The following is a 17472-nucleotide window of genomic DNA, read 5'->3' on the forward strand; positions in this document are numbered from 1 at the left end:
AGCTGCACCTGCTATTCAGTGGACAAGGTAGGTGGCGGGGAAGGAAGAGGGGGGATGTCAAAAAGGTTCAGGAGTTGTGCTCCTGTGAGCTCCTGCTGAATTCAAGGCCTGCCTATTCGACAAAGTCTTCCACTATCACCCCCAAAACCACGTTCCCTGTTACACAGGGATTGGCTACTGTGATTGTGGCTCTGGATCTGAGTTCCCCTGGACATATTGCAATTGAATGAAAGAAGCGTGTATTTGACATTTCGTTTTCAATGCACAGAAGATGACAATGTGGCGTGTATCTTTTGTCTCAGGATGGCACGCCCAACATATTGGAACATCCTGTCCTTCAGGTTTGCCATTGAGGAGATCAACCAAAACCCCAAAGTCTTGCCGAACATCACCCTGGGCTACAGCGTCTACGAGAACTATTTCAACTCAAGAATAACTTTCGATGCCCTCCTGGACTTGCTGTCTCCTGGACAGAAGAAAGTTCCAAACTACAACTGTGGAAGACAGAGGGACCCACTGGCTGTTCTGGAGGGAACAGACTTCGAAAACTCCATCTCAATTTCAGCCATGTTGTCCATCTACAAAATCCCACAGGTACGCATGAATACATGAAACTGCCTGATAGTGAATTAGACCATTGATCCATCAAGGTTAGTATTGTCTACTTAAACTGGCAGGGCCTCTCCCAGGGCCTCAGGCAGGGGTTTTGTACATCACCCAATGCCTGATCCTTTTAGCTGCTAGAGATGCCAGAGATTGAACCTGGGACCTCCTACATGCAAAGCAGAGGTTCTTCCACTGAGCCACAGCCCCTTCCTTGAAGAAGCAGTGAAATTCTGCTTGAATTATGCTCATTGGTCACAGAATTAGGGGGAGAGAAAGAGAGAGATATTGATGGATGATGATTATGCTGACAACGACGACGGGGATAGATAGAAAGAAAGAAAGAAAGATAGATAGATAGATAGATAGATAGATAGATAGATAGATAGATAGATAGATAGATAGATAGATAGATAGATAGATAGATAGATAGATAGATAGAGGAGGAGAGATTTGGATCACAGACCGGGAACAATCTCAGTTTTTCTTGCCTATCAGGAATCCTTCACAGGCCCCAGTTGGAGCTTTATCTTGAAAATGTATCAAGAGAATTGTCTCTGCGTTTCTTGACTAGGTCAATTACGGTTTTCGTTCACAAGTTCTTACTGATAAAACTCAGTTCCCTTTCTTCTACCGGGTGATCCCGAAAGCGGAACCCCAGTACCTGGGAATTGCCAAACTGCTCCTGCATTTTCGATGGACATGGATCGGTCTTTTCGCTCCAGACACAGACTACGGAGAAAGGTTCATAAGCGCAGTGACGCCTGTTCTCACCAGAAGTGATATTTGTGTTGTGTTCTCGCAAAGAATAATAGGACTGAATCTTCTTTACATTAAAAGAATACACAAATATCTGAGCCATGTGACCTCCCTTTCTATACAGAAACACGTCTATGTCTATGTTTACTACGGAGACCTTCACTACTTGGCAGATCTAACATTTGGGCTCAAACAAATCTACAGGTATGTTGAATCTAAAATATGGAAAATTTGGATCACAGTGGCTTTGGCAGACATCACATTTGGCTCGACGGACAGCGCTTTTGACCTCTGGCAGATCCATGGTTCTTTGTCCTTCCTAATCCGGACAAAGAGACGGCCAAACAATATCGGTTTTCTGACTCACAATACTGACAGTGCTATTGAGGAGTTTGGGTTTAAAGCCTTCCCCTGTTCATATTATTCATTAGACCACTGGACAAAATGTGGAGAGAATGAGAAACTGCAGAATCCAACCCAGGAGATCCTTGAAAGAACTCTGTCTCAAGACAGCTATAGTATATACAACACCATCCAAGCCATGGGGCATGTTTTACATGCAGCCTACATCTTCCAGTCTCAGGAGGTGCCAATGGTGGACCGAGAGAAGGTGGCACTTCAGAACTTACAGCCGTGGCAGGTACTCCTTTTTCTCCTATGTAGCACCACTAAAAATTACAGTCTGTTCCATTCCAGATTCAAAGTCTGAGAAAGTCCATTTTGCAACACTCCAGATGAAGGCCCCTGTTTTTCCTCCCACCGCACACACCACATGGTGCTTTCAGAGGACACAAGTCTGAGATTACATATGAACATAAGAGAAGCCATGTTGGATCAGGCCAATGGCCCATCCAGTCCAATCCTCTGTGTCACACAGTGGCCAAGAAACAGGTGCCATCAGGAGGTCCACCGGGGGGCCAGGACACTAGAAGCCCTCCCACTGTTGCCCCCACCCCCAAGAATACAGAGCATCACTGCCCCAGACAGAGAGTTCCAACAATACACTGCAGCTAATAGCCACTGACGGACCTCTGCTTAGCCAATCCCCTCATGAAGCAATCTACGCTTGTAGCTGCCACCACCTCCTGTGGCAGTGAATTCCATGTGTTAATCATCCTTTGAGTGAAGAAGGACTTCCTTTTATCCGTCCCAACCTGACTGCTCAGCAATTTCACTGACTGCCCACAAGTTCTCGTATTGTGAGAAAGGGAGAAAAAGTCCTTCTTTCTCTACCTTCTCTATCCCATGCAGAATCTTGTAAACCTCGATCATGTCACCTCGCAGTCAACGTTTCAGCCTACTGAGACAAGGTGAATTTATTTTTGACTTTGTGTCTTCCAGGACCTTTTCCTGAGGCTTCAGCCCTGCAGCGAGAATCCAATGAAATGGAACCTCTCACAGACAGGGAAGGAGCTGTGGCTCAGTGGAAGACCCTTTGCCTTGTGTGCAGAAGTCCCTGACTTCTGCAATTCCACCTGAGACCTTGGAGAGCCACTGCCAGTCTGAGGAGACAATACTGACGGTCAGCGGTGGAATTCTAGCAGGAGCTCCTTTTGCATATTAGACCCCACCCCCTGATGTAGCCAATCCTCAAAGAGCTTATAAAAAAAGAGCCCTGTAAGCTCTTGGAAGATTGGCTACCTCAGGGCTGTGTGGCCTAATAAGCAAAGGAGCTCCTGCTAGAATTCCACCCCTGCTGACCATTATGCGTTACCCAAATTGGGGGTCTCCTTTTCATCGGAGGAGTTAGCAAAGGAGACAGAGCTAGTGAGAGGGGGTACTGAACGAGATATTCGCCAGCATCTATGGCAATTTTTCCCTTCGTGAACTCTCAAAATAAACCAGTCTGAGTAAAAATAGAAAGGATGTTATTTAAAGAGAGTAGAAGAGCAAAACACACACCAGAGTACGTGAGTAAACACACATACAAAGCTATCAAAGGTAAAAAGAGGAGTAGTGGGGATCAAGATTAGGACAAGACATCACAGCGTTTTTGTTTTTTTTGTAGCAGGAACTCCTTTGCACACCCCTGATGTAGCCAATCCTCCAAGAGCTTACATTAGGCCATGTATTAGCAACCTGTAAGCTCTTAGAGGATTGGCTACATAACAGGGTGTGGCCTAATATGCAAAGGAGTTCCTGCTACCCAAAAAGGCCCACCTGGTGATATTGACCTATTAGCAAACAATGGAAAACTGTGTAACGCAATAATAGTATTTCAATAAGGAACAATTTTGACAACAATTTCTGTATCCAACCTCTGGTATATTGTAAACCCGGGTGACCTCAGGAGCTCCACCAGAGGGGTCAGAACTCCAGAAGCCCTCCCAATATTGCCCCCCAAGCACCAAGATGACAGAGCATCATTGGGACTGGAGGTTGGTTCTCCAACTCCATTGGTTCTGGAGACCCAAGAACAATAGGTGTTGGACCCAAGAACAATAGGTGTTCTTGGAGACCCAAGAACAAGAAGGTGGCCTATCATGGGTTGTTGGGCCAGCAGTTAACCTAAAGGGTGTTTAATGGGTTTTGGGGTGGGGTTAATTGCATGCATATAAGCAGGGCCGTTGGCCCTGCCAGACAGTTCCGTTGTCTATCTTGCTTTGCTGAATCACTTATTAAAGAGCTGAAGTCGATACCTCCTGGCGTCCTCATGCTTCGAACCCAGTATATAATAGCAACACTGACCTGGACAGAAGAACGTAAGAGAAGCCATATTGGATCAGGCCAATTGCCCATCCAGTCCAACACTCTGAGTCACATAAGAACATAAGAGAAGCCGTGTTGGATCAGGCCAATGGCCCATCCAGTCCAGCACTCTGAGTCACATAGGAACATAAGAGAAGCCATGTTGGATCAGGCCAATGGCCCATCCAGTCCAACATTCTGTGTCACATAAGAACATAAGAGAAGCCCTGTTGGATCAGGCCAATGGCCCCTCCAGTCCAACACTCTGAGTCACATAAGAACATAAGAGAAGCCCTGTTGGATCAGGCCAATGGCCCATCCAGTCCAACATTCTGAGTCACATAAGAACATAAGAGAAGCCATGTTGGATCAGGCCAGTGGCCCATTCAGTCCAACACTTTGTCACATAAGAACATAAGAGAAGCCATGTTGGATCAGGCCAATGGCCCATCCAGCCTAACACTCTGTGTCACACAGCATCCAAAACCAAGGCGCCATCAAGAGGTCCATTAATGGGGCCAGAATTCCAGAAGTCCTCTCACTGTTGTCCCCCCCCCCAAGCACCAAGAAGATCACTGCCCCAGACAGAGTGTTGCATCTGTACCTTGTGGCTACTAGCCATTGATGAACCCCTGCTCCAATATGTTCATCCAATCCAAAATCAATCCAAACAAGAGAGGTTTACATGGCTAACCTACATCCCTGTTTCCTAAAAGCTGGTGTTTCCTTTCCCATTCTAGCTTCACCTTTTCCTGAGAAATTTAAGGTTCTACAACATTTCAACGGATGGTGTTTATTTGGATCAGAATGGAGACCTGGCAGCCAACTTTGATATTGTGAACTGGGTAGTGTTTCCCAACGAGTCCATTACCAAAATGCGTATTGGGAGTCTAGAAAGAGATGCATCCAAAGAACTAAAGCTCTCCATTGACCAGCAATCCATAGTGTGGCCCAGCCAATGTAACCAGGTGGGTGATGTATTAAAACAGCCGCCATAAGCACCTCCAGTCTACTAGGGAAAGGAAATTTACCAAACTAACCAAAGTCCTAAATTACTAGATCAGGGGTGGCCAACGGTAGCTCTCCAGATGTTTTTTGCCTACAACTTCCATCAGCCATACTGGCTGGGGCTGATGGGAGTTGTAGGCAAAAAAACATCTGGAGAGCTACCATTGGCCACCACTGTAAATGTATCTTTTCCCTTAGAGCCCCGTGGCGCAGAGTGTTAAAGCTGCAACATTGCAGTCCAAGCTCTGCTCACGGCCTGAGTTCGATCCCATCAGAAGCTGGGTGGTTCTGGTACCTGGCAGAAGAAGAAGAAGTTGTTATTGGATCTATATCGCACCCTATGCTCTGAATCTCAGACTGCAATCATGCACACTAAATAATGCACCCTCAATCCATTTTCAGCGCACTTTGTAACTGGATTTTGCAAGTTCACGCAGTAAAATCCAGTTGGAAATGGCACTGAAAGTGAATTGGAAGTGCATTATTTAATTTGTGTGATCACAGCCTCAGAGTCTCAGAGCGGTCACAATCTCCTTTTACCTTCCCCCCCCCACACACACACACACAACAGACACCCTGTGAGGTAGGTGGGGCTGCCTTTTCAAGGACAACTCCTACAAGAGCTATGGCTGCCCCAAGGCCATTCCAATAGCTGCAAGTGGAGGAGTGCGGAATCAAATCTGGTTCTCCCAGATAAGAGTCCGCGCACTTAACCACTACGCCAAACTGGCTCTCAAGGCTGACAGCCTTCCATCCTTCCGGGGTCGGTAAAATGAGTACCCAGCTAGCCGGGGGGAAAGTGTAGATGACCGGTGAAGGCAATGGCAAACCATCCCATTTAAAAGTCTGCCATGAAAACATCGTGGTGCGACATCACCCCAGAGTCGCAAACGAACGGTGCTTGCACAGGGGACTAACTTAACCTTTAAAAAAAAATCTTTTCCTTCCATTCGATCCTCAAACTTGACCTGGATAGACCAGGCTCACACAATCTTCTCAGATCTCAAAAGCTAAACAGGGTTAGCCATGGCCAGTATCTGGATGGGAGACCAGACCACCAAGGGTCACTCTAGAGACACAAACCACATCAAACTACCTCTCTCCATCTATCGTTTAGAGAACCCTGCGGGGTCTTCCTAAGTCAGCTATGACTTGATAGTACTTTCCACCACCATCAAAGCCAGTTCGGTGTAGTGGTTAAGAACAGCAGACTCTAATCTGGAAAACAGGGTTTGAGTCCCCACTTCTTCACACGCAGACAGCTGGGTGACCTTGGGTCAGTCACAAGTTCTATCAGAGCTGTCCTGCTCAAGAGCAGTTCTCTCAATAGCTCTCTCAGCCCCACCTCACTCACAGGGTGTCTGTTGTGGGGAGAGGAAGGGAAAGAGATTGTAAGCCGCTTTGAGACTGTGAGGGAAGAGCAGGGTACACATTCAACTCTTCTCCTTCATCACCCTCACATAGAATAATAGAATCATAGAGTTGGAAGGGACCTCCAGGGTCATCTAATCGAACTCCCTGCACAATGCAGGAAACTCACAAACACCTCCCACTAAATTCACAGGATCTTCATTGATGTCAGATGGCCATCTAGCCTCTGTTTAAAAACCTCCAAGGAAGGAGAGCCCACCACCTCCTGAGGAAGCCTGTTCCACTGAGGAACCGCTCTAACGGTCAGGAAGTTCTTCCTAATGTTGAGCTGGAAACTCTTTTGATTTAATTTCAACCCATTGGTTCTGGTCCTACCTTCTGGGGCCACAGAAAACAATTCCACCCCATCCTCTATAGGACAGCCCTTCAAGTACTTGAAGATGGTGATCATATCACCTCTCAGCCGCCTCCTCTCCAGGCTAAACATCCCCAGCTCCTTCAACCTTTACTCATAGGACTTGGTCTCCAGACCCCTCACCATCTTTGTCACTCTCCTCTGTACCCGTTCCAGCTTGTCTATATCCTTTTTAAAATGTGGTGCCCAAAACTGAACGCAATACTGCAGGTGAGGTCTTACCAGAGCAGAGTAAAGCGATACCACCACTTCATAGAAGCCAGTGCTGCTGGAAATCTAGCCACAACCAAATTAGTATTAGGATCAGATAGCAGAGACGACTTAGAAACAAGGGAGATCGCACAAGCTATCACCAGCTGTATCCACATATCTCTCAAAGGGGCAGATGACACACAGTCCAAGAAAATACAAGTAGAAATGTCAATAGCTCCAGACCTACATGCACACAATCTATCTGCTTGTATTTCAACGCAGACACAACTCCTGCTAGAAAGGCAGGAAAGAGCCCAGTGTTCACACTGAACATGAGACGCTTAATGCTGTGATTAGAGAACGTAGAACAGGGTTCCTAAACAACTGAGCTGTTAAAACTGAAGAAGGAACTGAAACGTCATCAAAATCTAGAGAGACGTCTTTTTAAGAAAGCAGCTGCGTTGAAGCTACGTTCCTTAGGAGCGCCCACCTTGTGAAATTCAGTTGGACTATTTCCAAGTTTGGACTTATATCTATTCATTTGGGGACGGGGTTTTTTTGCCCCTTTGGGGTTTCTGTTGCTTTAAAAGGCCTTAGCACCGCTGGCCTCTATCAATGTTGTATTGTTTATTATGCATTGTGTACAATCCTTGTAATATATCCTTGCAAACTGTAAGACGGTGTATTACTTGGTGGCTTTGATCACTCTAGAAAGGCAGCAGTGTCTGAGATGAGGTGAAGCATCGAGCAACTGGGCAAAAGGGTCTAATAATACCTCATCTTTAAGGGCAAGAGACCAGTTAAGATGGCTTGACCTCCTTCACAGGATAGTTGTGAGAACTAAGGTGAGAGAGTAGGGACATACCACCCAGGAGACAATACTCCCTCTAAGCTGCGGAGTCTTGTGAGCAAAAAATCTACTTCTTGATCTACTGGCATTAAAATTGTGAGCTGCTGCAAAAGGCAAAAATGTGTGAGCTGGAGTTAGCTCAGCTCGGAGGGAACACTGTGTGGAGCTACTCAAAGGAGGGGAAGGACACACCGTGATTTCTCTTCTTATTAGCTTGGAGAAACGTCGACTGCGGGGTGACATGATAGAGGTTTACAAGATTATGCATGGGATGGAGAAAGTAGGGAAAGAAGTCCTTTTCTCCCTTTCTCACAATACAAGAACTCGTGGGCATTCGATGAAATTGCTGAGCAGTCGGGTTAAAACGGATAAAAGGAAGTCCTTCTTCACCCATAGGGTGATTAACACGTGGAATTCGCTGCCACAGGAGGTGGTGGCGGCTACAAGCATAGCCAGCTTTAAGAGGGGATTGGATAAAAATATGGAGCAGAGGTCCATCAGTGGCTATTCTCTCTCTCAGCTTGACTTCGCAAATGAAGATTTAAGAAAGGTGCAGTAGTCCACGTCTGCTGCAGGCTCGCTGGTAGCTGATAAGACCAATGCGGGATAGGCAGGTCTGGCCACAGTGGCTGCAGAGAAAAGTCTGATTTGGGGTTGGTGCTGTAGCAGTGTGATTTTTCCTCAATCTCCTATTAGCCACAGTGTGTGTATATATATATATATATATATATATATATATATATATATATATATATATATATATATATATGCGTGCGTCCGTGTGTGTGTGTGTATGTATATATATATATATATATATACACACACACTGTGTGACACAGAGTGTTAGAATGGATGGGCCATTGGCCTGATCCAACATGGCTTCTCTTAGGTTCTTTTTTTTTTTTTAAATAAATATTTTTATGTTTTATTGACTTTAGTACAATTGGCCATTACAGCATATGGATGTTGAAATTACAAATAACCCTCCCCCCCCCCCAACCCTCCCCGTCTTCTCTTAGTCTTTCTCCCTCAGCCAAGGGCACAGAGTCCTGATCTTCCACTGAATGTCCTTCCTTGTTTCTCCTGAGATCCACTCTAAATAAGGGTTCCATCTGGTCTCGATTTCCTTGGCTTTATCTTCCCACGTGGAATCCTTGTTTATTGTTGCCACGATGTCAGACTGTATGTAATCAAACAAATAGCTGTGCCAGATTTCTATTGACCATTTACTTTTATCTTTCCACCCCAAAGCGATGACCGCCTTCCCCGCTAATATCATTGCCTTGACAAGGTTTTGCATGGGTCTACTTAGTGCTGGACTTCCTATTGTACTTAGAACTATGCCCCTCAGAAAAGCAACTGGGGTTAATTCGTCCAAAAATGGGACAGGTTCTTTTGTGTCTTTTCCAATCCCACAAATAACTTCTGCAATAATAATAATAATAAATTTTATTTATACCCCTCCCTCCCCGCCGAGGCAGGCTCAGGGCGGCTGCGGTATACCTTTTGCTTGACGCACCTTGTCATTTTTGTTTAGACCCTGCCTACTTCCAGGTGTACCGCAAGTTGCAACCCTGGTTACACCAAGATCGTTCAGAAAGAAAAACCACGTTGCTGCTATACTTGTTCCCCGTGCCAGGAAGGGACCATCTCTACTCAAGAAGGTAATTACTCTAGAACAAGGGGATCAAACTCTTTTGTTATGAGGGACGAATCTGACATAAATGAGACCTTATCGGGCCTGACCATGTCAGACCAGGCAATGGGTATACCTATTTAAGATTAGGTAGCAGAGATATAAACTTTATAAAGGATTTCACCATTTGTATAACTTGGGAGTTGGCCAGAAAGACCAACACAACCAGGTCCGCTTTATGTGGTAATAACTAGAACTGAATCTGGGATATCACCAGATAACTTGCGACTTTCCTCATCCTGGGTCTCGCCCTCATCTCTGTCTTCTTCAGGTTATTCAAAGTGTCACACTGAAATATTGCTTTTATGGAGAGTTGACTGGATCGTTCTTGTTCTTTTCAGATGCAGAGCGTTGCACCAAGTGTCCAGAAGATCAGCGTCCAAATGAGGACCGAACTCAGTGTATCCCCAAGATTATAACCTTTCTAGCCTATGAAGAACCCCTGGGGATCACCCTAGCTTTCTGTGCCCTGCTCTTGTCCCTCATCTCAAGCTTCATTTTAGTCCTGTTTATTAAATTCCTACACACTCCAGTAGTCAAAGCCAACAACCGGGACCTCACCTACATTCTCCTCACCTCCCTCCTGCTTTCCTTCCTCTCCTCCTTTCTGTTCATTGGCCAGCCGAGTAAACTGACCTGCCTTCTCCGACAAACCACGTTCAGCACCATCTTCTCAGTGGCCGTCTCTTCTGTGTTGGCCAAAACCATCACTGTGGTGGTGGCCTTCATGGCAACCAAGCCAGGGAACAGAATGAGGAGATGGCTGGGGAAGGGTTTGGCCAACTCCATTGTCCTTTCTTTTTCTGGTATTCAAGTTGGCCTCTGCATCCTCTGGCTGGGAACCTCTCCCCCCTTCCCAGAGTCCAACATGCACTCCCAGGCTGGACAGATCACGCTGCAATGCAACGAAGGGTCTGTGGCCATGTTCTATGGTGCCCTGGGCTACATGGGCTTCCTGGCTGCCGTCTCTTTCATGGTGGCTTTCCTGGCCAGGAAGCTGCCTGGGGCCTTCAACGAGGCCAAGCTGATCACCTTCAGCATGCTGGTGTTTTGCAGCGTGTGGGTGTCGTTTGTGCCCACCTACCTGAGCACGAAGGGAAAGTACATGGTGGCTGTGCAGGTCTTCTCCATCTTGGCCTCCAGTGCTGGCTTAATGGGTTGCATTTTCCTTCCTAAATGCTACATTATTGTAGTGAGGCCAGATCTGAATACCAAGGAGCATCTAATGATGAAATCAAGAGATCATAAGAACATAAGAGAAGCCATGTTGGATCAGGCCAATGGCCCATCCAGTCCAACACTCTGTGTCACATAAGATCATAAGAGAAGCCATGTTGGATCAGGCCAATGGCCCATCCAGTCCAACACTCTGTGTCACATAAGAACATAAGAGAAGCCATGTTGGATCAGGCCAGTGGCCCATCCAGTCCAACACTCTGTGTCACATAAGAACATAAGAGAAGCCCTGTTGGATCAGGCCAATGGCCCATCCAGTCCAACACTCTGTGTCACACAAGAACATAAGAGAAGCCCTGTTGGATCAGGCCAATGGCCCATCCAGTCCAACACTCTGTGTCACACAAGAACATAAGAGAAGCCATGTTGGATCAGGCCAATGCCCATCCAGTCCAACACTCTGTGTCACACAAGAACATAAGAGAAGCCATGTTGGATCAGGCCAATGGCCCATCCAGTCCAACACTCTGTGTCACACAGTGGCCAATATATGTGTGTGTCTTGTATGTGTATCCATGACACAGGTGTTGAACACATTTGTTATGAGGGACGAATCTGACATTTTATTTTTTTAATTTATTTACTTAAAATTTGTATGCCGTCCAATCCACATACGGACTCTGGGCGGCTCACAGTCATAATGCAACAATAACAATACCTTATGATTATAAAATCAAAACACATATAAACAATTTATAATTTAAAAGCGTAAAAATGGTGCTATAAAATTTCTTGCATAGGCGTTCCAGCTTCATTTTAGTTCTTAATTCTCTGTATTGCTCTATTAGGTGTCTGTCAGCGCAGGGTTCATTCAAAATAATAGAACTCTTTCTTTTGAAATAAGTTTCTTTTATTGCATATACAATGTTACTGCTGCAGAAGGTCTTTGAGAGTGATAACATACATGGAACAGGCACTAGCATTTATGGGGGCACATCAAAGACAGGGGCCATTAAATCATTCTCAAAACAAAGTTACTTTCCCTCTCGAAGGTGTTTGATTCACACGCTGGCTATCTCCTTCCCTGGGCCATCCACCCTCCCCCTTTCGGCCGATGTCCTTGCGGCGGCTGGGAAGCGGCGGCGCCTCCCTCTGGTCTTCCTGCCGTTTATGGCTTCTGGCGCCCTGCTCTTCCCTCCCCCTGGTTGGCATACCTAGCATTCTATCAAAGGGCCCTAGGGTTAGTTCTAAGCAAATAAACAGTATAGGCAATGTGGTTAGGATCAATAGGATGCAATTGAACACAAGCTGACAGTGTCTTGCAGCATTGCTGATGTAACAAACATGAATTTGAGCAGACTTCTGAGGATGGTGGAAGACAGGAGGGCCTGGCGTGACTTGGTCCATGGGGTCGCCAAGAGTCGGACTCGACTGTGTGACTGAACAAAGATAGATGGTAGTATTCAGTGGCATAACAGCAGCAGCTCCTCACGCATTAGTTACTGTAGGCCTGCCGGAAAAGGTCGGTTTTACAGGCCCTGCGGAATTGGGAGAGATCCCGCAGGGCTCTCGTGACCTCTGGGAGAGCGTTCCATAAATTAGAGGCTGCCACAGAGATGGCTCTCGCTAGTGTAGAGACATGCACCAATGTCTACTAGTTGCAAAACCTGGACTTCTTTTATATCTATATTAGTACATTTGCAAAGCATTCATGTCTTCTGCCCTTATTTCGAAAACCCACAGGTCTCCTGAGCTTTGCAAAACAACTTCTTGATTTCTGAATATGACTACTTTTGCTTAATCAGCAATGTCAGAGCTGGTCAAACCCAAAGGGTGATTAACATGTGGAATTCACTGCCACAGGAGGTGGCGGCGGCTACAAGCATAGCCAGCTTCAAGATGGGATTGGATAAGCATATGGAGCAGAGGTCCATCAGCGGCTATTAAGAACAAAAAAATTATACACACACACACACACACACACATATATATATATATACACACTGTAGATAATAGCCACTGATGAACCTCTGCTCCATATTTTTTTCTAACCCCCTCTTGAAGCTGTCTATGCTTGTAGCCGCTGCCACCTCCTGTGGCAGTGAATTCCACATGTTAATCACCCTTTGGGTGAAGAAGGACTTCCTTTTATCTGTTTTAACCTGACTGCTCAGCAATTTCATCGAATGCCCATGAGTTCTTGTATTGTGAGAAAGGGAGAAAAGGACTTCTTTCTCTACTTTCTCCATCCCATGCATTATCTTGTAAACCTCTGTCATGTCACCCCGTAGTCGACGTTTCTCCAAGCTAAAGAGCCCCAAGCGGTTTAACCTTTCTTCATAGGGAAAGTGTTCCAGCCCTTTAATCGTTCTAGTTGCCCTTTTCTGGACTTTCTCCAATGCTATAATATCCTTTTTGAGGTGCGGTGACCAGAATTGCATACAGTATTCCAAATGAAACCTCACCATCGATTTATCCAGGGGCATTATGATACTGGCTGATTTGTTTTCAATTCCCTTCCTAATAATTCCCAGGATGGCGTTGGCCTTTTTTATTGCAATCGCACATTGTCTTGACATTTTCAGTGAGTTATCTACCACGACCCCAAGATCTCTCTCTTGGTCAGTCTCTGCCAGTTCACACCCCATCAACTTGTATTTGTAGCTGGGATTCTTGGCCCCAATGTGCATTACTTTGCACTTGGCCACATTGAACCGCATCTGCCACGTTGACGCCCACTCACCCAGCCTCAACAGATCCCTTTGGAGTTCCTCACAATCCTCTCTGGTTCTCACCACCCTGAACAATTTAGTGTCATCTGCAAACTTGGCCAAGTTAAAGAGCATGGGACCCAGTACTGTGCTCTGTGGCACCCCACTGCTTACCATCCTCCACTGCAAAGACTGCCCATTTATACTCACTCTCTGCTTCCTATTAACTAGCCAGTTTTTGATTCACAAGAGGACCTGTCCTTTTACTCCATGACTCTCGAGCTTTCTAAGGAGCCTTTGATGAGGAACTTTATCAAAAGCTTTCTGGAAGTCAATGTAAACAACATCTATTGGGTCTCCTTTGTCCACATGTTTGTTCACTGCCTCAAAGAAACGTAACAGGTTAGTGAGACAAGATCTTCCTTTACAGAACCCATGGTGAGTCTTCCTCAATAACCCGTGTTCATCAATGTGCCTACTCATTCTGTCCTTGATAATGCTTTCTACCAACTTTCCCGGTATTGAAGTCAGACTGACTGGCCTGTAATTTCCCGGATCTCCTCTGGAACCCTTTTTAAAGATGGGGGTGACATTTGCTACCTTCCAGTCCTCAGGAACAAAGGCAGATATCAGTGAAAGATCCACAAGTTCAACTTTGAGTTCTTTCATTACTCTTGGATGTATGCCATCCGGACCTGGTGACTTATTAGTTTTTAATTCATCTATCAGTTATAGGACCTCCTCTCTTGTCACCTCAATCTGACTCAGGTCTTTCAACACCCCTTCCAAAATTAGTGGTTCTGGAGCGGGCAAACACTTCTTGTCTTCCACAGTGAAGACGGAGGCAAAAAAATGCATTCAGCTTCTCAGCCATTTCCGTATCCTCCTTCAGTAATCCTTTGACCCCTTGGTCATCCAAGGGCCCCACTGCCTCCCTGGCTGGTTTCCTGCTTCTAATATATTTGAAGAAATTTTTATTGTTGGTCTTTTGTTTTTTGCAATATGCTCCTCATAGTCCTTTTCTGCCTGCCTGATCACAGTCTTGCATTTGATTTGCCACAGCCTATGTTCCCTTTTATTAATCTCACTCGGACTAGCTTTTCACTGCTTAAAGGAGTCCTTCTTACCTTTTACAGCTTCCATTACTTTGTTTGTTAACCATGCAGGCCTTTTCTTATACCTGTTTGTGCCTTTCCTAACTTGTGGTATATATATTTATCTGAGCTTCTAGGATTGTAGTTTTAAATAGCCTCCAAGCTTCCCCAAGGGTTTTGACTGTATTTACCTTTCCTTTCAGTTTCCTCTTCACATGCCTCCTCATCTCAGAGAATTTACCACTTTTAAAGTTAAATGTGGTCGTGCTGGTCTTTTGGGGCAACTCTCTATTTGTACAAATGGTGAAATCAATAATGTTATGGTCACTGCTCCCAAGCGGTGCAATCACTTTAACATCTCTCACCAAGTCTTGGGCATTACTTAAGACCAAATCCAGGATCGCCCCACCCCTGGTAGGTTCTGAGACCATCTGCTCCATAGCACAGTCATTGAGAGCATCAGGAAACTCAATCTCTTTCTCTTGACCAGAACACATATTGACCCAATCAATCTGCGGGTAGTTAAAATCACCTATTAGCCACAGCTTATTGTTGGAACTCTCTGTCTGGGGCAGTGATGCTCTGTATTCTTGTGCTGAGGGGAGGGCATAGCAGAAGGACTTCTAGCCCCACTGGTGAACCTCTCGATGGGCCTTTTTTTTTGGCCACTGTGTGACACAGATTGTTGGACTGGATGGGCCTTTGGCCTGATCCAACATGGTTTCTTTTATGTTCTTATGTGACACAGAGTGTTGGACTGGATGGGCCATTGGCCTGATCCAACATGGCTTCTCTTATGTTCTTATGTGACACAGAGTGTTGGACTGGAGGGGCCATTGGCCTGATCCAACAGGGCTTCTCTTATGTGACTCAGAGTGTTGGACTGGAGGGGCCATTGGCCTGATCCAACATGGCTCCTCTTATGTTCTTATGTGACTCAGAGTGTTGGACTGGATGGGCCATTGGCCTGATCCAACAGAGCTTCTCTTATGTTCTTATGTGACACAGAGTGTTGGGCTGGATGGGCCATTGTGCTGATCCAACATGACTTATCTTATGTTCTTCTGTGACTCAGAGTGTTGGACTGGACGGGCCACTGGCCTGATCCAACAGGGCTTCTCTTATGTTCTTATGTGACACAGAGTGTTGGACTGGATGGGCCATTGGCCTGATCCAACATGGCTTCTCTTATGTTCTTATGTGACACAGAGTGTTGGACTGGAGGGGCCGTTGGCCTGATCCAACAGGGCTTCTCTTATGTGACTCAGAGTGTTGGACTGGAGGGGCCATTGGCCTGATCCAACATGGCTCCTCTTATGTTCTTATGTGACTCAGAGTGTTGGACTGGATGGGCCATTGGCCTGATCCAACAGAGCTTCTCTTATGTTCTTATGTGACACAGAGTGTTGGGCTGGATGGGCCATTGTGCTGATCCAACATGACTTATCTTATGTTCTTCTGTGACTCAGAGTGTTGGACTGGATGGGCCATTGGCCTGATTCAACAAGGCTTCTCTTATGTTCTTATGTGACACAGAGTGTTGGACTGGATGGGCCACTGGCCTGATCCAACATGGCTTCTCTTATGTTCTTATGTGATGCAGAGTGTTTGACTGGATGGGCCACTGGCCTGATCCAACAGGGCTTCTCTTATGTTCTTATGTGACACAGAGTGTTGGACTGGAGGGGTCATTGGCCTGATCCAACAGGGCTTCTCTTATGTTCTTATTGGACACAGAGTGTTGGGCTGGATGGGCCATTGGCCTGATCCAACATGGCTTCTCTTATGTTCTTCTGTGACTCAGAGTGTTGGACTGGATGGGCCACTGGCCTGATCCAACAGGGCTTCTCTTATGTTGTTATGTGATGCAGAGTGTTGGACTGGATGGGCCACTGGCCTGATCCAACAGGGCTTCTCTTATGTTCTTATGTGACACAGAGTGTTGGGCTGGATGGGCCATTGGCCTGATCCAACATGGCTTCTCTTATGTTCTTCTGTGACTCAGAGTGTTGGACTGGACGGGCCACTGGCCTGATTCAACAAGGCTTCTCTTATGTTCTTATGTGACACAGAGTGTTGGACTGGATGGGCCACTGGCCTGATCCAACATGGCTTCTCTTATGTTCTTATGTGATGCAGAGTGTTGGACTGGATGGGCCACTGGCCTGATCCAACAGGGCTTCTCTTATGTTCTTATGTGACACAGAGTGTTGGACTGGAGGGGTCATTGGCCTGATCCAACAGGGCTTCTCTTATGTTCTTATTGGACACAGAGTGTTGGGCTGGATGGGCCATTGGCCTGATCCAACATGGCTTCTCTTATGTTCTTCTGTGACTCAGAGTGTTGGACTGGATGGGCCACTGGCCTGATCCAACAGGGCTTCTCTTATGTTGTTATGTGATGCAGAGTGTTGGACTGGATGGGCCACTGGCCTGATCCAACAGGGCTTCTCTTATGTTCTTATGTGACACAGAGTGTTGGGCTGGATGGGCCATTGGCCTGATCCAACATGGCTTCTCTTATGTTCTTCTGTGACTCAGAGTGTTGGACTGGATGGGCCACTGGCCTGATCCAACAGGGCTTCTCTTATGTTGTTATGTGATGCAGAGTGTTGGACTGGATGGGCCACTGGCCTGATCCAACAGGGCTTCTCTTATGTTGTTATGTGATGCAGAGTGTTGGACTGGATGGGCCACTGGCCTGATCCAACAGGCCTTCTCTTATGTTGTTATGTGATGCAGAGTGTTGGACTGGATGGGCCACTGGCCTGATCCAACAGGGCTTCTCTTATGTTGTTATGTGATGCAGAGTGTTGGACTGGATGGGCCACTGGCCTGATCCAACAGGGCTTCTCTTATGTTGTTATGTGATGCAGAGTGTTGGACTGGATGGGCCACTGGCCTGATCC

At 46.2% G+C, this 17472-nt stretch overlaps 1 protein-coding gene across 1 annotated transcript; it reads left to right on the forward strand.

Annotated features, from left to right (window-relative positions):
* The first annotated feature begins 303 nt into the window (after positions 1-303).
* Positions 304-12510, forward strand: LOC132571709 (vomeronasal type-2 receptor 26-like). The gene is made up of 6 exons (XM_060238503.1): positions 304-594; positions 1178-2002; positions 4791-5018; positions 9424-9550; positions 9924-10774; positions 12502-12510. Exons 1-6 carry the CDS (start codon positions 304-306, stop codon positions 12508-12510), a joined length of 2331 nt encoding a protein of 776 aa, XP_060094486.1.
* Positions 12511-17472: the final 4962 nt, after the last annotated feature.

This window comes from Heteronotia binoei, chromosome 5 (genome assembly GCF_032191835.1).
Source record: "Heteronotia binoei isolate CCM8104 ecotype False Entrance Well chromosome 5, APGP_CSIRO_Hbin_v1, whole genome shotgun sequence".
Taxonomy (NCBI): Eukaryota; Metazoa; Chordata; class Lepidosauria; order Squamata; family Gekkonidae; genus Heteronotia; species Heteronotia binoei.

What these genes read in the sequence shown, in the direction of transcription:
- LOC132571709 (XM_060238503.1), top strand. Translation starts at nt 304, where the DNA reads ATGGCACGCCCAACATATTGGAACATCCTGTCCTTCAGGTTTGCCATT. An exon ending in CCATCTACAAAATCCCACAG is followed by an intron (nt 595 to 1,177) that starts GTACGCATGAAT and finishes TTTCTTGACTAG; the next exon opens with GTCAATTACGGTTTTCGTTC. An exon ending in GACCATCTCTACTCAAGAAG is followed by an intron (nt 9,551 to 9,923) that starts GTAATTACTCTA and finishes TGTTCTTTTCAG; the next exon opens with ATGCAGAGCGTTGCACCAAG.